The 23,029-nt window shown below is 34.7% G+C and overlaps 1 protein-coding gene across 2 annotated transcripts in view; it reads left to right on the top strand.

The window, feature by feature from the left end:
* homer (protein) overlaps nucleotides 1–22,567 on the top strand; it is an 84,017-nt gene extending 61,450 nt beyond the window's left edge. Inside the window, exons 6-9 of one of the 2 annotated variants that reach the window (XM_085942710.1) lie at nucleotides 16,929–17,113; nucleotides 18,205–18,308; nucleotides 19,629–19,763; nucleotides 20,557–22,567. In XM_085942710.1, the coding sequence (XP_085798836.1) occupies nucleotides 16,929–17,113; nucleotides 18,205–18,308; nucleotides 19,629–19,763; nucleotides 20,557–20,598 (466 nt within the window). In that variant the 3' untranslated portion in view covers nucleotides 20,599–22,567. The remainder of the gene's footprint in view (nucleotides 1–16,928; nucleotides 17,114–18,204; nucleotides 18,309–19,628; nucleotides 19,764–20,556) is intronic. The other variant, XM_085942709.1, reaches the window with a different exon arrangement.
* Nucleotides 22,568–23,029: the final 462 nt, after the last annotated feature.

Genomic DNA, 23,029 nt, shown 5'->3' on the forward strand with positions numbered 1-23,029 from the left:
ATTTAATATTTGCATACAGCAAATATATTAACTACATTAAAATTATAATATGCCTAGCAATAATAAATAGTCGAAAGCGATATAATTCAACGAATTTCTCTTATAAACTGATGTTTCCTGCATTATATTGTGTATATTAAGCTGTATTAGTATGTCGAGATAATCGAATTATTATAATTGATTACTTGTTTGAGTTACTACTTCATCTGTAATAAAATATTTATAATCGTATAAAATATAGCATAAACTTATTGATTGCGTCATAGTTTAGTATTAAAATTCATAACGATTTTGCTATAACAGAGATGGATACTTTAACATTGAGTATTTATTATACAAATGTATATTTTTTGAAAGTTTTCGTGTATTTGGCAACTCTATGCTATAATAATATCTACTTGTCTATATTACAAATCAATTAAAATACAATATATAGTGGTACATCCAGATTTTTAAGCATCATAAAATTGTAGGAAACACTGCCACAAAGGCTTTCTTTATAAACGATAGTGATAGTTAAATTAGATTGAATTTCCGTTATTTTTGTTGCAACAAATTTTTTTGTTTTTATAAATAAGGTAACTGTATGAATTACTGTTGATCTGGATATTATTTTACTTTGAAATTTCGCATACATGCTTGCAATTTAATCTTATATTGCATTTTATAATAATCCTTGGATTTTTGTAAACATTTTTAATGTTTATCTAATACAGTGGTTTCCAAACTTTATGTTACTACGCCTCCCTTTTAAAAAGAATAATCGTACCACCTCCCCCCTTTATTTCATTAAATAATACAGACACCTTTTTAAATGGTCAACAATGTACCTAAGTACTAATACAAGAATGAAAAAAAAATGAAAATAAACAAGGCTTTAGGTACATATTATATTATATTCATTTTTAAATTATTTGTTTTAAATGCGATGAGTGTGCTTGTTTATTAGGATAATCAATTTCAATAGTAGTCAATCCAAATTCATCAACGTTCATTGACACATGGATTCATAGGCCCCACATCATGAAGCGGGTCCCCAGGCCAGGATCTTTGGCGGACCCACCTACCTATCGCTCAGGTTAAGGGCAGTGTGGTGCTCTAATGTAGTGTTTCCTAAATTATACACGGGAGTTATCATTTATTTAAGTATATCAATAATCATAATATAGGTATCACATCAAATTGCAACGCACAACCACATATTTAAAATATTTAAAAGCCCTGTAACAAAGCAGCACAACGGAAAAGTGTACCGGACACGCGTTGACTCGTTAGCTCTGGGGCGTTCATAAACATAATACAAAGGCCCCTTTATTCGAATAGAAAGGCCTCATATATTATATCGAGCGCGACACCGGTGTCCCGTCTGAAACGGGCCTAACGTACCTAGGTACGATTGTATCAATATCCGTAAGTAGTAACGAGGTGATTATCATTAGTTACAACAATTAATGAGTATTGTATCGTATTCTCATATTAACTGAATTGAAATTACATGGTATTATAATCTACTTATTAACTTAGTACGTATTTAAATTTTACGTACACTCTCTTCTTTTCGTTGATTTTAAGTGTTGAAAAAAAGCTATTAAAATAATAATGCTATAACGAGCGTTTAATGAATTGGAATGTAAATTTGTATGATTTTTTTTATTATTAGTACATATTACATACAACGGAATAATTTGAATACTTTATTCGGTATCTTATTTGATTGATAATAAAATTGGTAATCACGTACTGGGTGTTTCTAAAGAAAAAGGTTTACTTTGGGATAACATATCTGAGTACTGCGGTCTTTGGCTAATTTATAATCGGCTTATAATGTCGTGGCTCCCGAGTTCGAATCCCGGGGGCGGCAAATTCATGTCGTTTTCCCCTAATTTTTGGAGTACGCAGATGATGCAGTCGTGTTCGGTTCGACGATCGAACGGTTGGAGGTAACCGTGAACAGGCTCGCCGCGAACTCGAAACGAGTGCAGTGCCGCATGCATTGACGCTGACACTCCTCTGGGTTTCCCTGAGCGGGGGGAGCTTCGTGTGGCTGGGACATGTGTTCCGGATACCGCCAGAGAGTGCGACACTTCGTACTCTTGTGGCACAGCCTCAAGGGTTCCGTTGCCGTGGCCGGGCCCTCCCTCACCGTGGTGCTACAAAAGCGACCTACACGCTGCATGCCTGGCATAGTGGGAAGCGTGAGAATTGACGATGGACCAAGGCAAGTGGCGCAAACTTGTGCTTGGACTATGCTACAACGCAATGCTGGGGCGTGACAAGGTGATAGAGATAGAGAGATATTTTGGCACTAAGTCTGAAAAATCTGTAAACTTTATAGGAATGTCAATAAATGCCCGAATTCTTCATTTTCCACCGTTGTGTGAGGGCACTTTTGCCCTTACAATATATTTTTTCCGAATTCGCGCTGCCAATTATTGTAACTATTCTTTGCCTTAAAGGACTAGGACCATGTGCATTCTATTGGGGAGCCACCAGCCGTCCCAAATCATCGATTCCTCTCTGAAAAAAAATATTCCTCAAAAGTATTTGCATATCTGCGCATCTATTCTGTACACAAGACTGTTATCGGCAGCTATCAAGGGTAGTTTTTTATTTTTTGTATCGAAGTATAGCACTTATTGTAACAATTACAATAAGTTAATTGTACTTGTTACAATACGTGGTATGTTTTAACAGCAGCTCTCTTGGCTGTGTTAAATTTTAGAGCGAGATAGACAGTTTTGACAGCTTAGACTTCAAATTTATTGTAATTGTTAAAATAAGTGCTAATACTTCGATATAAAAAATTAAAAACTACCCTCGATAGCTGCCTTGTGTATAAAATAGATGCGCCGTTGACTTGCGTTGAGATGCGAAATTTAATGTTAAATTATTTCGCTGAATCGGTCAGTAACTTTACAAAAGCACTGTAAAAAGCCATTTCAATTTTATAACGATTCGATACGCATTCATAACCGCATGAGTTCGTATTATAATATCAATATCGATGTACCTGTCTACCTGCCCACATAGAGATGAATGCATTTCCTTATAATTAACATTATTTCTAAAAACATGCTTTTATTATGTTACATTTGAATACTATTTTTTTTATGTAACTTATGCAAACCTCAATCGAATAATAAATTTATCTCGAACATTCTTACTCACCGTTACTCAGATACATAACTACTAGAATATATAGGTGTTACGCCGAATGTGTGAAATTGACTATTACATGAAATGGGCAACATTTTGTCTAAATCATGAAAAATGCAAGCCCGTTGCCTTATTCATGAATTAGACAAAATATCCGCCAAGTGCGTGAATTCGGCAGTAATTTTTCTGCCTAGTTCATGCATTGGGCAAATTAGATAGTAGCGCTACGGTGGTGTTTTTTGAAACTAAACCAAATGTGTCAAATGCTCATGCATTGGTCAAAATAGATGGTCGCGCTCCGGTGGTGTTTTTTGCAACTAATCAAACTAACCAAATGTGTCAAATATCATTGATTATATAAAAATATACCAATCAATAACTACAATGACGTTCATATCCATTTACTATGCCCAAAAAAAATCTAGAACTATAATATGATAACGGAAGAATTTTATTAAAAGGTATTCTCGCGATTTGATTCGTGTTTGGGTATCAATTGTGCAATGGTCGATTGTTTGTTTGTGATAGTATGATTTGATACTTTGTTGACACTTGTTAGCTAACCTCAAAATGGACATTCAGTTGAATTTAGAATTACAAAACTTAACCTAACCTAATAATAATAATATTATATATTATGTCCAATTATAACTAATAAAACCATCCGTATTAAATTTACTTTTTCTACTGTCATGTTGACATTTTCAGAATTCCATACCCTGGCGAATTCACGCACTCGGCAGATAATTTACCTAATTCATGAATAAGGCAACGGGCTTGACTAATACGTGAATTAGTCAAAATTTTGCCCATTTCATGTAATAGTCAATTTCGCACATTCGGCGTAACATAGATAGGTATAGGTAATAATTAATTGTTTCAGTTCATGTTAGGGTTTACAATTCTGAAATACCGAATCCCGGAGAGTTTTTTGATTCCTATGTGCCGGGATTGAAAATGATGAGATCCCGGGGTTTATTTCATACGATTTAAATTTTACTTTGTCTATTTTTGAGAACTAGTGTATTATTTCACTAAATTAACTTTTTACAGATTTTATTAGCCGACTTTTGAATGAATAGTTCGGTACTGTGATGGCAAACTGTTAACACAATTGTACCGGAGAGCAAAAACAAAGATTTGAAATCAGTCTGACAAGTTAGCTTATAGGTATATAAGGAACCTATTTTGAAATATTTTATATCAAAATAAGGGGAATTAGCATCCCAACACAACTATTTACTGTGTTTTTTTAAAGATTGAAGTTTTATAAAAAATAATGAAAATATAAATAATATTAAATTCTACAGGTTTTTTTTTATTTTTTAAAAAAGGTTTTGTCGATAGTTATTTCGGTTGTAACACCATTATCAAGACTATTCAGATAGGCCGTTTGCCTTTGCTTAAATACTATACGTATAGATAGAGACAGAATACATTTTCTTATTCGTTCCAACAGTATTATGACTGTGTAACATCAATACTTTAAAAACCCTAAGTGGGTTTTTAATGGATATCAAAATTTACAAAATTTATCGAAAGTACAATGTTCGAGTGCTTTGGTTATTTCTTAAGAGCGTACTTCAGTGAAACGGCAAATAATTTTCAACAGTACGTGCGACGAAATTTCTCACTAGTCGCCAATCGGAGACACAGTCAAGGTGTTCGCGCGTCGATTTGATATGTTCACATCGTCGGATGAAAATATTCTTAAATCGTGTAAAGATGACTAAACAACTTTACGTATGTACCTACTTAAAAAAGAAAACATGTCAATGAATATACTATTATTATTAGTAATATAACAGTAAACATAACATTAAATGGACGCATGTTGGATTTTTATGACAAATTATATTTCGTTCGGCACGCGTCATTTGCACAATCCGCGCATCGCCTAGCCACGATCTTTTTAGTTTAGACCATGTCTCAACTGAAGTATAGCCTTAACATTATTAATCAATTAAAGTATTATTAGTATAATTGTGTTATAATAATATTTATTTTGTTATGGAACAAATATTTTTCTTATTAATTTTTCAACTACGTAAAAAAAATCTTTCTTTGAATTTTGGCGCATTTCTATTGTACCTACTTTTTTTTTATCGAGAAATGATTCGAAGAATTGTACATGTGATGGTTTCGTGCATTCGAACAAAACTAAAATCTGGCAAAGGAAACTTTTACATTATTTTTGTGCGAGGACTGTGCAGAGGATGAAAACATGTATGCGGATAAATTTAGGTAGGTGTGCGCGCGCACACTTTACAGGGAACATTGCTCAACCTACATTTTCAGAAGAATGACTAAAAAGTTAAAGTTAAAAAAATGTATCTAACCGAAAAAAAAATATTTTTTAAAAAACGGTACATTTTCAAACGCGCGAATCTTACTCCCTACTTCATTTATCGATTACAATTTATGGCTACGGCCGTATGTTGTATCTTGACCACTAGGAAATGCCAATAGAAATGGCGTATTTCAAAATTATACTACATTATTCTTAAGTCAATAATTATTATAAAGCAATCATTATTCGTATGATGTTTATCACATTTGAATGGTCAAAGACATAGCTTATAATCAGTATCTTTAGAATTATCTTCAAATGTGTTAATCGTGCCCATTTTTTGAATAATAAAATGCCTAATTATTGTCAAATTCGGGATCACAAAGATTATAAAATATAATTTTTTATCTAAAATATGTCACTATATAATGTTAACATTAATTTTACTAATGGTTTTATAAATGCGTTTAAAAATTAATAAACCTAAAAAATCCTAACACCACTGCACACGGACGTACTGAAATATGACTATATTCTAAAACATTAGAGCGAGAGGTTTAAAAGAATACTATTTTATGTAATAAAAATACTTTATGCAGTCATCAAATCATGGCCCCCACATCTTGAAGCGGGCCCCCAGGCCAGGATCGTTGGCGGGCCCCCCTACCTACCTATCGCTAGGGTTAAATGTAGTGTGATGCTCTACAGAAGCGTTTTCCAAATAATGGTGTCCAGGTAAAATTAAGAGTATTTTTAGCATTTTTTATATTTTTGATGAAATCCACTTGAATTATGGAGTAGGTATTGGAATCAAAATTTCAATCAAAAATCAAAATTTGTATCACACAACCACATGTTTTAAAATGTTAATATTTTTTAAGAAAAATAGCGCGCAGGTGACTTTTTTTGCCATTGGAGCAAATTTATGATCTGTGTTTATCTCACTATTAGGTCACACCGGGCCCCCAAGCTAGAGCCCTGTCAGCCCCCCCCCTTTGTGGGGGCCATGCATCAAATGTTTAAAATAAATATAAAAGATAATAATGATAATAAGGCTCATAATTATATAACTAGATTATCTACAACGTTTAAGGAATGTCCAGGGTTATGCTCTCAAAATACCATAAAAGCTCCATTTTGACCTATGCGGAGCACGTGGGCAGTTAAGATTATTGTTTTTTTTTTTTTTAACTAAATGCTTTTAAATCATCGAAATTACGGCTTCGGTGAATTCGTCAAATCGGATTGAATGCTTTTCTGCCATTTGTGAACGAGCCTGACAGTCTCGGTCTACTTTCCTTCGTACAATTGCTTTCGTGCAAATTATCGGGCGTTAAATTAATGTTCCTCATGGGGATTAGAAGCAACAATTTAACATGCAGTAGATTACTTTGAAACGTCAAACTGCACGTTATTTCCGGTGGCCGAACCGAGACGTCTCTGCTGTAGAACCATGCGCCCGCACGTGAGCCACCGGGTCAGTAAATTATTTTCATATAACGAGGCTCGTGTATTGCGATATGCGGATCGGTAGGCACAGGGCGGTACCGAAATGCCTTGATTTACTGCTTCATTCTATTAAAACAATAGTTAAGTTACTCTTCATATAACAGTCGAACTTGGTTATTACGATCACGAAACTAGCGGGATCTCGGATGTAATGAGGGAACATTCGTTGACATTTTAGTTTATGATTTTCTCCATACATTTAATCACGTTTATGTACCCAGAAGCTTCAAATGAATTTTAAAAACTATCTAACACCATCAGTTGACTACATTGTAGTCGTATTTCAATGAAAACCGTTTAATGTGCACTATTTATGGCGGATTTTAACAGTCTACCTCCACACTTCACCACTGATGTTCAGTGACGTCCCGTGGGGGTAGGCAGATTGAGCGTCGATTGGGGGCGGCAGTTACACGAAGTTCGGAAAATCGAGAAGAACCATTGGGTATATATTATAGAGATAACTAGGTACATAAACTTAGTAACAACGGAAACTTTCCATTAATAAATCAACTCACTGGTTGGAAACAAAATGTATTAGGTAATTAATATAAAAGTTTTAATAAAACTATAATTTTTAGTCGGCTTCGCGATGTCTAGTTTACTTCCGTTGTCCTTGGACGTCGTGTCCTTGATGAACAACAATGACACGTACAGATTTGCGAATTAGATATATTTGAATTATAGGTAGGTACATAGTAAAATGTTTGCCAGTCACTCGCGAGTCGTTAGGTGTATTTTTAAATGTACCTATCTGAAACCGTGGACTCGCAATATTGTCTATTGAAGCAGAGATGGCATTTAAATTAAATTTAGTGATATATAATATCTCGTTAGTAATCCTTTCATGCAACACATTTCTTAGATATTGGAGTCATGAAAGGATGATAAAAAATACTTTAAAAAAAATGTGGCGGCATTTTGGCGCTGCCTAGGGGCGGCATTTTGTCTAGGGACGTCACTGCTGATGTTTAGCTTAGCTTATGCTTAGCTAAATAGTTGTCACGCACTCCCACTGTACCTATTTTGATTCTGTGTTAACTAGTTTATATTTGCTAAATATGTATTTTACACAACGTGTTTCGTTGCACCGAGATTTGTAGGTTTTCTTTTCCAAGTATCGGTGTTAACATCTTTGCAGCATCTAACCTAACCGTTGAGTTACAGTCACTTTACTCCGTTGTTGCGCTAAGTCGTTTAAACTTTAAGCCTTGTCGAATTGTTGAGATTTACGGCATTGCAATTTTAACTACACTATCGATGGGAATGCACTACACAAGATTCATGCATGTAAATTATTACATTATAGCATAGCATATTATGTAACCCTCTATAATCCTCGGATCTAAATACATTTTTTTAATAATCAGAACAAGTCCAGTATGAAAATACCGGGTCATCTTCAAAAAATGAGTACAGAAAGCACGGTTACGTGTAAACTGTACGTAAAACATATCACCGTGGCACAGTTCGCCGTGATATGAGGCGTCTAATTCCAAAAAGCGATAAGTCCACATTTGGTCAAAATCGAGAAAAAAATACGCACGTATTCTTTGTATAATTTTACACAATATGTATTGATCTATAAATTCCAAAACGCGACATAACCATACGAAAAAAAAAATTTTAAGTCTCGATTTATTACAAAAAGCGCTAAGTCCGTGTTTCATATTATTTAAAGCTTGGTTGATTTCGCGCGTGTTTAAGTCAACCAATAAGGGAACGTTCAATATTGAAAAGGGCGTCTCCCATGATGTAGCATCTGGTAAACTCATGACAGTGCCACGGAAATATGTGCCTTATGCGGAATAAATTAAAAAGTGAGGTACAAGTAGCGCTACGTCCAATTTTATTTTGCCTATATTTATTACATTTAAGAGTTTATCGGCTGAAACAAATTTCCATTTGGTTCTAATTTCGACATAGAATACAACGGAAAAAATAATCTCACGTTAAAACGAATAATTGAAGCTTGAAACATAAAAACGTTGTTTCCCGAAAATATTGAATTGTGGACGCTTTTTGTAATTAGACGCCTCATATTTCTTATCGGAATGAGATGACCACATCAAAAGAGTACCTACCCAGAGTAAGTTAACTATTTTAGGAATTTATAAATTGACGTTCACCTAAACACACAAGTGGAATATACCAATATCAGAAGCGATTTGGTTGAACACAGTTATTGCCGTCCCAACTTGGTATTATCAATGGCAAGTTAGTTCTGCACTTTGAAAAGAAAAACAACTGTTGGTCCCGATTTCTAATATAGTTATCAGGGATCCACGTCCATAATAATATATATCTAGTAAAATAAAAATCTGTTAAGAGGCCTTATTGTGAGGCGACCGACATCCATATAGGATCATAGAGACGATTATTAAAAAAAAAAAACGAGCAATTTCACAAATATAGTGTCCAAATGACTATATTTTAGAAGTATACATTTTTTTATTCCGGTACGTTCTCGTTGGTTACACGTAAATAGTACCTACGTAAAGCATTTCACCGTGGCACAGTTCGCCGTGAGCTTTCTTATCGGAAAGAGATGGCCGTATACTACTTATACTATACGGTCTCCAATTTTATTAGATTCAATATGAACATTAATTCAATTTTCACACCTAGCTGATTTTGGCAAAATTCATGAATTCAAGAATGAAAACCTAACATAACCTAACAAATAATCCAGTATATCGGCTATTTTCAAAATTTGTTTGCTGCTGGCTTCCTGTCAAGTGTAAACCAACAAGGACTGTGTTTTATTTATACTTACTTAAATTTTATGTCGGTAAGTAGATAATGAAACAACACAGTGAATCAATAGAACCATTCTTGGCGTTATAGTGATATAATGATATCAGATATTGTTATTTATCGGAGATTTTACTCTCTGGTATTACCTAAATATTACAAATCGTAGGTTTTTAGATTAATGAATTATTTTTTGTCAATTTTAAAATGAGTTTCTGGGAAAATGTGTGATTTTTTTGAACTTTTTTCGAGAGGCATAGAAAGGTGTTGAAATTTTATTATCTCAAAATCTAGCGTTTTTTCCCCTGCTAAATAGCTTATTTTCGTACCCCGTCTGACATATTTTCGTCAACGTCAGTTGGCAACACTGAGTGGGTCTTGATATTTTTTAACTTCCAAACGATGCGTCGTTCACTGCTTTAATCGAAGTGTGGACCATTGTGGACAAAAGAAAATTATTCGAATGTGTAAGTACCGAAATTACGTTTTACGTTCAAAGTTTCACATAGAAAATGACAAAATCATTTACCTTCAGTGATGTAGTAATAGTATCTACTCTAAAATGAAAAACGTGCCTCTAAATCTGCCTGTAGGTAAATTTAATACCTATCGTATACTTGGACATAGGATTAGATTGTTTTGGATACAGTAACAATGTTTTTTTTTTACTGTTGGGGTTACTGGGAAGTTCCTTAACTATGCACGGGCAACCGTACTTGCGGTGCATGGCAGAGTGGAGCATGTCCATACGTAAGTGAGTAGCAGAGGAGATTTAATGTCCTCGTATTCCTGGGAATCCCCCTCTATTATAAATCCCCTGACGCGTTTGTTTATTGTTGGGTTGTTTCATTGAAATATTGACGAGGAGATATTGGGTATAAGACGCTTTTTGTGTATTGCAGCGGCTCCCAATCTTTTTCACGTCATGGACACATGGTCATTTTTGTAACATGTCACTTGATGAATGTTCTATCTCTTGTTCACGATGGTAAAAAGTGCGAATCAACAATTTTGGCGAAATCGAGATTTTAATGAAAAACAATCGGTAGTATGTAGGTAGGGCAGAGCGGGGTCACTTGATCATGATTTTGCTCAAAGCAGTATAGCTTCTAATTAATGAAGAAATAAGAAATGATATCTTTTAAACCAGTTAAGTTGTTTATTTGGTCATGTAACTTCATCAAAAAACTGTAACAAAGACGATGTTTACAAGACTAAATTTACATTAATGTCACAAATGTCAGATGGCTCAGTTGACCCCACTAGGTGGGGTCAACTGAGCCACCCAATGGGGTCAGTTGAGCCAGTGGGCGTAGAAAGGTTTTTTTCATCAGAGCAATATAAAATACAAACAAAATCTTTCTTAAATCCTTAATCCAAGTTATTAGAAAACAATAGGAACATATAGTTATACTTGTCTGTACTTTTTTCTTCTTTTGGAGATTTTTAGTTTTCTTAACAGGTCGTGTCTCTTCATCAGATTCAGAGGAACTATTCAAAATAGCTTTCTTCACTGTCAGTTTCTTCGACTTTACTATCTTCTTGCTACCCTCACTTTTCCGTTTACTTTTTTCTGCAGCAAGCTGGTCCTTCTCAGGTGTATCTGTTACTTTCAGGTGTACGTTTGTTATGGCTCAAATGACCCCTTCCCCAAATTATTACTAATTGGATTGAGCCACCCAAAGACTATTGAAAATAGATTATTTTTGATACTGTCATCGCATAAACACATTATTTTTAAATCAAAATACATTTACTTGATTGCCGTAACACCACAGACATGTGCTTGAGAGTCTTGAGACCAAAAAGTATGAGGAACTGCTTTCTTTACTTTTGGCGTGAAAATAGTAACATCGCACGTTCACAGTCACATCGAACACCGGACGGTGACTGATGCAGTTGCGGATTGGCTGTCTACCCCTCCCGCTTTGTTTGGAATCCACCGCTTGTATTTATAATGCAGCATAAGAGTGATACTAAGGGTGGCTCAGGTGACCCCGTGGCTCAAATGACCCCGCTCTGCCCTACCTCACTAGATTTGTTGTGTAAAAACGGCGAATTTCTATCTCCACAGGAAAGTACTTAAAAACGAAAATCGTAAGGGCGAATATCCACTTAGTACTCGTATTACGACTAAAAAGCGAATGTGACATAATAGGCAATTAAAAAATTATAATGTCTATTATAAGAACAGTATTCTTTCTAAGCTTTATCATAAATTTGTTTGACAATTATAATCATCCACGGGTAATTAATAAATAAATGTTGAAAGTTAAAAATCCTCCTGTAAAATAACATTTTGGTTAATTCGCCCTTTTTACAAAACACCGACGATATATCAATACTGTGCTTTTAAATAAATACTTATCCTATTTTTACGTTCATTATTAGGCGGCTCTCGTGGTGCAGTGCGTAAGGCGCTTGCCTTCCACCCGAGAGTTCCTGACTTCGATTCCCAGTCAGGACACACAATTTTTATGTGTTTTTCTCAAAGCCTGGGTGTTTGTGATCGTTCAAAATTACTAACAACCACCTTGTACGAAAAAGCAGGGACATGGTTATTTAATAATTCTAAAAAAATATATTAGGTCGAACATACGTGAAGGGAAAGCGACAATATCAATATTCGTGTTAGCGAAGTGATAAGCTATGTTATGTCGTGGGTGTTAGTAGTGACAAGTATTGAATTCGCGTTTCCGGAAACTTTAAGGTATGCAGTTCGCCGTATCACACTTTACCGTGAAATGTTGTATCGGAAATATATGGCCGTAAAGACCGTCAAACTTCTTTGGCTCGTATAATAGTGCTGGCATAAAATTCATGTCTGAATAAAATACGGTTCTTGTCGGTTTACACTTTACAGGAAGCCAGCGGCAAACACATTTTGAAAATAGTCGATATACTGGATTATTAATTGTTAGGTTAGGTTAGGTTAGGTTTTCATTCTTGAATTCATGAAGTTTGCCAAAATCAGCTATGAAAATTGGAGACCGTATACGCAGTGGCGAAGGGTGGAGGTAGGCTGTTAAGATTCGCTATAAATAGTGCACACTAAGCTATGTTAGTCATATGTATTTGTTTTTATTGAATTAAGACTACAATTTACAGATGGTGTTAGTTAGTTTTTAAAAATCAATTAAACTCTGCCTAAACGAAACCATAATAGATTTGGTCTAATTTGGGCAATACGACAAAATTGTGCACAATTTTTCACTCATAGTTATTTGTTTTCGTTGGATTAAAACTACATATTACACATATTGTTGGTTCATTTTTTTAATTCATTAAGTCCTGCGTAAATCAAACTATAATAAATAAAAAATATTATTCTATCTATAAAATGCTCAAAGTTATGTATGATTTAATTGCATAATTTTAGATATTTTATAGATAGACATGTATTTTTTGACTATTATCTATTATGGCTTGGTTTTTCAGGGTTTAATTGAATTTTTTAAATCTAACCAACATTATCTGTAAATTGTAGTCTTATTTCAATGAAAACAAATATGTATGTCTGAAAAAGTTTAATGTGCACTATTTATGGCGGATCTTAACAGCCTACCTCCACCCTTCGCCACTGCCGTATAGTACCTAGGTATACGTTCATCTCTTTCCGGTAAGAAAGCTCACGCCGAACTGTGCCACGGTGAAATGTTTTACGTACAATTTACATGTAACCTTGAATTCGCATACAAATTGAGATTGATATAAGGTAGGGTTTGTCTACAACGTTACACATTTATATTGTAATTTACTCCATATATCTTCATAATATATATTGTGTCATCCAGATTCTGAGTTTCCCGTGATTTTACAAAAGGGTTTCGCAAAACAAAAAAGGTTAGGCATCACTCATCTAATATAATAGAGTAAACACAGCAGTGTCGTATTGTGAAAGGCAATAATTTTCAAAGCTCTCGTCTGAAAATGAGATATTTGCAGAAGTAGGTACTACGTGATCCTGTAGATAACTCGTGGTTGAGATAACTCATAAATATGACTTTGGGATTGCTAAACGTAATGCACATACAATTGTATTAGATATTATAATGATTATAATCGAGAGCTATTTCGGTTATTACACTATCACTGAGATTATGTGTATTATCGTATTGTAAAATGGAATTATACATAGTTAATAATTAATGCCATCTAAACTGAGTAATAATTATTTATTCGCTTGTCACCTACAGTAACTTAATTTAACGGGGAGTGCAGTGCTACTAGAAATATCTAGTGACACTTATAAAACATGCAATTTAAGGGGGATGCTTATACTATCAGAGGCGAAAAGAGGCACCTAACGGAAAAATACGAAGCTTGCAATTTGAGATTTTTTTTTGATAATTTACAATTTCAACTGTAGTAATTAATAAATATGTATCTGAAAACACTAAAAAGATTTATAATTTTTTTTTAATTTAAAGATAAACTGGCAATTGTAAAAAAATGTAATAAAATGTGAATACGTTGCAGGGTCAAATCTTATTATTACATTATATTTTATGGCCATATTTATTATTAAAATTTAGTTTATTAAGTTTTAGATTTTTTGTCGTTTAGATTTTTGACTAATTCATCGTTTTAATATTTTTTATATATATTTTAAAAAAACATCGATTTTTATAAAATTATAAATGTGCATAACTTGAAATCGTTTTTATTTGACGTACTTACCTATTGAAAAATACATTAATCATTAACTTAACATTAAAAAATCTTTTCTACCCCTTCGAGAGAACTTATCAAGGTAAATTTCCATGACAAAACTAATAATAAAACATAATAATTATGTAATGACAAGATTCAACAAACATACATTTCATAACAGTTATTTAAATTTGTAAATTTTATCTTTTAATTAAGAAAATATATATTTTTAATGTTTTTATGTAGGTATTGATTTATTAAAATATATTTAATTGTAAATTTTCAGTAAATTGTGTTACATTTTCACGTTACTCAATCCTGTCACCAGATGTTCCCCAAGTAGCATATAGCAACACTTCACTTAATCTTCCTTAATTATTAAACAACAGAAAAGTATTTTTTAATATGTACTAGGGAATCGGATGATTTGGCGCAGCCATTTGGACGCCAGGACAACTGTACGATATCCATCTTGGCGCCGAAATGCGTGATGGAAGTCGGCGATTGTTCTTCTCTTATTGTGGCGTCCAGATGGCTGCACCAATAAAATTCCTCATATATTATACACGTTTAAGTACAACTTTCAAGTTGCTTCCTCGAATATTCCAGCCAGGAATCAATGAATTTGTCAAAAAAAAAATGATGAAAATTAAGCCTAGTCGTAATTCATTGTAAAACTATAATAATAATAATACGGCTGGCTGCCCGGTACTGCTCCCTATGGACGACTATTTGGTGTGGTATGTAATACATATATATAGATAGTTGAATATTACCATAATATACTATCAGTATATCTAACAAATTTCTAAATACAATGTAGGTATTTTGCTCACTCTACGCCAGTGTGTAATGCAAATGACAGTTAGTTACTATGATTCAATTGTTTTAAAGATCTTGTATAAAATGAATACCTATCGAAATAATTAATTTCGAAATTGGAATTTTGTATAAATTATGTTACTTACAATCTATACAAATTTGAAAATATCTCTAACGGTTTTAATAATATTCGGTACACTATAATAAATTTTAATGGTGGTGTTTCATCCTTGATATATTTTGTTTTATCTCCCAATCTATTCACTCTTTAGTTTAGTATCTACTTTATATTAAAATACAAATTCGCCCACAATAAATTTGAACGCAAGATGAATGTGTTGCCAGTAAAAGGGTTATTAAAATTTGTTCCAGTGTTGTAATTCTCACTTCCAGGTGCAATAAATCACTCTCGATTTTATAGCCGCTACAAAATAGCCGCGTTCGTGCTCTCATTAAACTCTATATTAAAACTAAGCGCCTTTATAACCGACTAAGCACCATGATCGCATTTTTTAGTGTTACAATTTACTCGGATCGTGTGCAATGCTCGATTACCGTATTCGTTACATTTTTAGTGCTGTAACGATTGGCGTTTTGCGGAAACGAATGCGGTGACGTTTGTACGGAATCCTGCGCGCGATTGCCGGTTTTGATTGTGAAGTTTCTGCAATATTCGCGTGACGGAAAGAATCGCACATTCACGACTTTCTTTATTTCTGTTTTTATTCATCGAATGCCACTTGAGGATGCTTTAACGAAATTATTTTTTTAAAATTACATCGAAGCGAAATGTGTGAATATTAGAAGATATAATCCAGTTAAAAACTGACGTATACCGTGGCGTGACGAACGTTAGATGTCTTCGAAAGTTTTACCTACCAGAAGTGTTACATCCATAAGGGGGGGTGACTGACAGGGGTCTAGCCTGGGTGCCCGGGATCTGGAGGGACGGACGGTATGACGGGTCGTCCTGATAAGTGAGATCAACATTCATCAGAAATTTTCTCTAATGGGAAAAAATCGCCTGCAACGCTATTTTACTTGACACGTATTAACATTTTAAAATATCTAGTTCTGTGATACAATTTTTGATTATTGTATGTTGATAATAATTGACAACACCATAATTCAAGTAATTTATTCAACAATATAAAATAATCGCTAAAAATACACGGAATACCCCAAATTTGACCTGAAACACCATGCAGAAAACGTTTATGTAGATTGTAGAGCATCTCACTGCCTTTAAGCATAGCAATGGGTAGGAGGGCCCGCCAAAGATCCTGGCATGGAGGCCCGCTTCAGGATGTGGGGCCCATGGTCACAGGTGTAACTTATCAACCATGTCCAATCCTAAGAAAATCATATGGGCCTCCACAGGGTGGAGGTTTGTATTAACATATTTTTTTTGACGAGAAATGAATGTTAGCCACTTGCTCAACCTATTAGGTCCATACTCTGACTCCAAACATACAATGAGAAACAATATGTGTATTTGCCAAAATCTGGGATTCGAACCTGGGAGCCACGACATTACTTATGCGGGCAGTAACACTACATTTGAAGTTTGTTACAAATAAAATGACTTACACCCCCCGCCGTAAGAACCACTTTTTACAGGGCTATGTTTGAAGTCACGATGATGATAATCTTGAATTAAATTTAAGTATACAGTTCAGCCATTGTGTTGGTATTCAAAAATAGAGAATCATCAGAATAAATTTTGTCTTTCTGTTTGTTTCAGTTCTGCCAACGCTAAGAAGTGGGAAGTAGAACTATCGACACTAAAGAGTAACAACTTGCGGCTGACGAGCGCACTTCAGGAGTCCACTGCCAACGTGGAAGAATGGAAGCGGCAGCTGCACAGCTACAAGGAGGAGAATGCCAGGGTGAAGGCGCACTACCATCATAATTTGGAGAACACAAAAGGTAAGAAGGTCAATGCTTATTGCCAGAGATCACAGGATAATTCATTAGTTCTAATAAACTATTTTTGAAGTTATACTTCTTTAGGCGTGCTTGGAAATTCAGATCAGAGTGTATTTTTGCCGTGTGACATGTAACACATAATTTATTTTTTCACACAAAAAAACACACTTGATTGGATTCGAACCAATGATTGTTCGGTTATCAGCCAAACACACAACCATTACGCCACAGAATGATACTGCAATAGTGACGATTGTACAGTATAATATTATAGTTTAGAATTGTTCCGTTGCGAGGCAGCGAATTTATTATTGTCGGCCATTTGCAATTCCTCATGTAAACAAACTATTAAACGTCATAGTGGCAGTTGTTATTTTAAAAATAAAAACAACGATAAATAATTATATCATTTAGTAATATAAGTTAAAGTGTATAGAAATAAATCAACGGCGTTCCAATAAGCGGTCCTTTTTCTCGAGTGTGTAATTTAACAAGATAATTAGGCGCTCGTGGAAGAATCTAGTTTATCACAAGTTTTGTTACGCTTAATAAGTATAACTTCTAACGCGCGTACATAAGTACACACACCGTTTTTTTATTTTTATTTAACGAATAATTCACAAGATTTTTAAGAATGTAACATTCTTTATTGAACATACATAATTTGAAAACATCTGAGAAATATACAGGTAACCACTAGAAAAAAATAATTGCCAAAACAATAACACAATTTGAGAGAATTGTAAAAATTGCTGGTTAATTTCGTCACAATTAGATAGGACCCACATAACTTTGCGCAGTGCTCCGTAACCTTTTCTCATCCATGGCACACCAAAAGTTTTCCCAGAATTCTATGGCACACGACAATTTAAAAAAATATACACTCAAATTACATTAATTTAGTTAGTTTTTTTATTATTTGATGAATAATTAAATATACCTACATATTATATTGGACGTATCAGAAGCAAAATTAGTAACTTATGGATTGATGGGTGATTGACTGCAAAATCTGTGGCCCCAAGTGTTTTGATTCTCGATGTACAAACATGATTTAGGCTAATATCGAGTATGTCGATTTGTTTCTTTAGGTGGCGGAGACATCGCGGATGAACTGAGAAAAGAAATATCAATCCTGAGGCTTAGAGTCAACGACTTGGAATCTGAATTGTCTACTAAAAGTGAAGATTTAATGGTATGCATTTTAAAACATTTGTCATAACTCATCCTTTTTTATCAGGCTCTTACGACTGCGGTTATTGTCGTAGATGTTTGACTGTCAGGTAGCCATCTTCATTCCGATCGGCAGTCAGCGACATACGAGGCTTGTGGTAGTAGGTTACCTATCCTCACAGATTTTCGAGTGGCATAGAAAACCTGAAAACAGTCTTCTCAATTCGTTAGCCGGCTCTCACATCTAATTTCGTCTCGTCTGCCGCACAGCCATAAATCAAACGTTGCAAGAACGTTGATCCAGTGTTGCCTAAGACCACACACATTTACCTAGTAACAGCCGCACGTAACCTTCGAAACATATAGATATCTGGATGCGGTGATCGGCGAGCCGGTATAGGAATAACCAATTCGTAAGTGTTCGTATGCGTCCTAACGTATTGGACTCCAAGCCCGAGAAGCATGCAACTTGTCGATTGCAATAGTAGATGTTTTTTTCAAACTAAAAAGTAGAATTCGACCAATCTGCAGACCATCCATTTGGCAACGTGTGTTTTATGAATAACGATGATGTCCCACTGATGTATTCGACACATTGCAGGCGAGTTTTGATGTGAGAGCCGGCTTACTGTTTCATCAATATTTATCTAAACTTAAATATGACCTGCCAATATAGAAAATGTCATCATGTCACCTGGCGTAATTTGTGTTATGTGATCGATCACAAATGGACCATATGAATTCAGTACCGGTGAACTAATTTATAAAATGTATCAATTACTTGGTATTCTGTTCACCTCACGTCCCATTATACCCATGTGTGCTACTGATGTTTCTATGCTTTCTCTGAAAATGTTCCATATTTTTATCTGGCCCAAAACTTCAGTGAAGCCCGTGAGAAATGTTACCAAATGCATTGGTACCAAATGTGAAAAACAACGTTTAAATCCAGTAGAAGCTTTGTGGCAGTAATCATACGGCATTATCTCACTTGAAGAGGAATGACTGTCCGCATTGGAAACGAATTTAGCTTCTGAGGGTTTTGATGTCTAGTCTTCAAACCATGGTAGGAGATACACTTAAGACAATAGGGGATCTCTGATAGACTAAGCCGACATGTGAACGAAATGTAAAGCATGTATTTGTCTTCATGCTAGGTGGTCATTCAAGATTTGAAATGAACTATGTATACTAATTTTATAAAATCACATCAACAATATTTAATAAAAATCATTAATGTAGCTTTATTGTATGGCACTTCTGATGTCTTTATTGTAATTGTCAATATGTCATTTATAATCTCTGGATAAATAAATGGTGCTAATTGGTTTTGTACTTACAGAAAGAAAATGCTGACCTATCTCAGCAGTTGAAAAAAGCCCAAAGTCAATTGAACCTCTCGATCTCCGCGCACGATGATCAGAAACAGGTCCTGCTCACCATCAATGCCCAGCTTGCGCAGCAGCTACATGACCTGGTGAGTGTCTTTCCATTCCTATCTCTTGATTTTTGTTGAGAATGTAGGTGAGAAACAATGGCTTGTGAAATCTACAATAATTGACGACATCCTATTGTTCAAACATTTATTGGAAGTTTACTGGATGGCCGTATAGCACTGAGATCAAAAAATACAAGTTATTCTTGGAGCATTGACAGTAATATTCTAATTTTATTAGGTTCAATAAGATCATTAATTTGATATTGACTGGTAACAATAATAACGCTGTCATTATTATTAAATGGTTGCACTTTTTATAGTGGACTGTAATTGATTTTGATGGAATGATTGTGATGGATGTGGATGCTGGGGGGGGTTTGTTAAGATGCCAGGCACTGACCTTTTATGCTGTTGAGACTGGCTCCGTGGTCTGGTTGCACTATCACTCGCGTGGTATTGTTTGTTGGGTCACCCGTTGTGCGGTACTTCACGGTCTGAGATGGTTCAGGACCTAAACAAAAAAAACTTTTTTAATTGGAGGAATATTTGCAATATTTTGAAATCTTTTGGGTAATCCGTACTAGGCTGACGTATATTAGGTTGGCTGGGTTAAAAAAAATATTAAACTTTTTCACTTTACTCTTACTGGTTACAAACAAAAGTATATATCTATTTTTTTAAATGTTTGAGAAACACCCAGGTTTTGAGAAAATCAGATAAATATATTGTGACCTCTCCGGGGATCGAACCCACCCCTCCGGATGAAAAGCCAGTGCCTTATTCTCTATGTAGTGTACTAATATTGATGGTCACCACTTTCATTGTGTTCCAGACAACTATCCACCGCGAGATAAACACAGCGTTGCAGACATGAGACGAAGAAATCTGCGTTACCAACCAACGCACTTTTATTCCCCCGAGGCCATACTACCAAGAGAACACCGGCTGCGATCCCAAGCTGGTGCCTGTCTACGCCAGCATCCAGAAGGTCTCGCATCCTCAGCACCCCCAACAAACACAGATCCCCCCACCTATCCAAGACAGGAAGAACCTCCCGCTGCTATTGAACTCTTCGTTTCGAAGCAGCGTCTCCAAGGATCGGAAGAAGTCGGTCACTATCGAAGATAACGTCATCAATATCGGCACCGGCCTGATGCAGCCGTCGAAGAAAGATCCCACTTACGTTTCTCTCAAGAATAAAAAGTGATTATTCGAACCGTGATTGGACGTTTCTTTGATCTTGTTCTTCATTGGTATTCTACGTACTTTCTTGACTTCTGTCTTCACTTCTATGACTGCTTGTGAAGAGACTCTTAGGTGTGTATTGAGAAATATTCTGGTCAGTCAATTTGTCGTGAATACTTGGAGGTATCAAACTGTCAGGAGAGAGAGCATTTTGTATAACTATTGAAGCAGATCGACAGTCTCGTGCGAAATTGACTATGTTTGTACAACTTTGTTCCTTTGCTTTGTCTCTAACGATCTATTAAAGTGTGAAAGAGACAGTAAGGTGGAAAAAGGGGAACAATACTATTGACACGTTTCAAACCCTCCATATAGCGTCAACATGATAGCTTTTGTACCTCCATGTACTGAATAATTTTATTGCTAGAGTTACCGGAATCGGTAAGTAATATTACTATTGGTTTAAATTATACAAAGATCCCAACAGATGTCACTCATTACGACTGTATGACTATTTTATTGTTTTTTGTATCATATCAATTCACTCCGGTGTTGGCGATCAGTTTGGCTACGGTTTCCTTACTCTGTGCTACTCTAAAATCCAACACACACTGATGTATTGTGGTTCGGTCATGAATATGATGCATTAATTGTAACCCTAACAGACTTAAAGAAATATCTGATTATATCTCTGAAGTATGTTCTAGCTTTTTTGTATAAACATGTCCAACTTATTAATTGAATCGTATGGCCCGAGGGGCGCTCTAATAAATTGGCAATGAATTCACTACAATATAATATATGTCATCCTCAATCAATTGGGTGACCTGAGATAGTATAATATATATTATCTACTAATATACGTTATGTCAATAATACAGGGTAGTCCTTTGTTTAAATGTCAAATTAATGGCCATATAGGATAACGTGAATATGTGACTCTTTCAATGCAAAATTTTTAATGTATTATATTGTTTGTAATTCGATGCGATTTTAATGAATTGATTGCTAAAATGATTTGCTGGAATATTTCTCAATATTGCATTGATTGCGGCTTGAATGTTTTACGATGTTTTGACTTGTGCGTGTTCTTTTGGAGTTTTGTTAGATTTATAAAAAAAAGTCGTAAATAATCTATAGGATGAAAATGTTTTTAAAAATTAATGAATTAATTAATAATAACAAATTGGAGGATTCTGTAGGCAAGAAATTACCAAAGTGGCGGAGAATGGTTGTGTGTTATTTTTGTAGACTTGCACTGTGTGAAATCTACACTTTCTCCGCTTTATGGGATAAATATTCCCTATCACATAGAGGTTAGTATTATCACGTAAACCATAATATATCAATAATAGTCTGTCATATGCATATAGTTGACTCTCGATTTACCGGCGTCGTCTAGCCGGCGGTTTATTTTTATTGAAAAAAAGTGTGCACTGTAAAGTTGAACTTCTTTGAAGTAAGTGGTAAAAAGATGATAATTGATTTTTATAAAATAAGGATTTTTTCTGTCACAAAAATGTATATATTAATTTTTATTCTACAATTTCATTTGTTTTTGTTTCGCTTTTTTCTGTAATACATTTTAAATGTGGAACGTTTAAAACTGAATGCATTACACATTAATGCCATCAGACTCGTTGCATTCAAATTGAATCAAAAACCTCCTTGCATATCATACTGCCCTGATACTTATATTTTTGTTTTTTCGAATCAAAGATGACTCTTTTTCATCACTAATCACCGGGTGGTCTACTGAAAAATTTGGTGTATCGCATGTAAAGAAATTTCACTTCAAAAAGGGGTAAAACATTAATCATAAGCACCATTTTCACACTTTCAATATTAAAATTTGCAGTATCTAGTGTGAAATAGTTTTTATGTATTCAAATAAAATTTTGGATTTGTGGTACTACTTCGCAATGCTAAGTGATCCACTATTATTATTATATTTTTACTTATGACTCATTTCTTGTCAGTGCTATTGTAAACGTTCCAACACATGCAATACAATTGGCTAAGAATAATGTGATAATTGTGTGTTTTGACAAATCATTTTTGTTTTGGATTTGGATATCGATTATCTGGGTAAAATTGATTGTACCATTGACCACAGTAAA

This window comes from Rhyacophila brunnea, unplaced genomic scaffold (genome assembly GCF_057557595.1).
Source record: "Rhyacophila brunnea isolate RB1 unplaced genomic scaffold, BYU_Rbru_1.0 scaffold_15, whole genome shotgun sequence".
Classification (NCBI taxonomy): domain Eukaryota; kingdom Metazoa; phylum Arthropoda; class Insecta; order Trichoptera; family Rhyacophilidae; genus Rhyacophila; species Rhyacophila brunnea.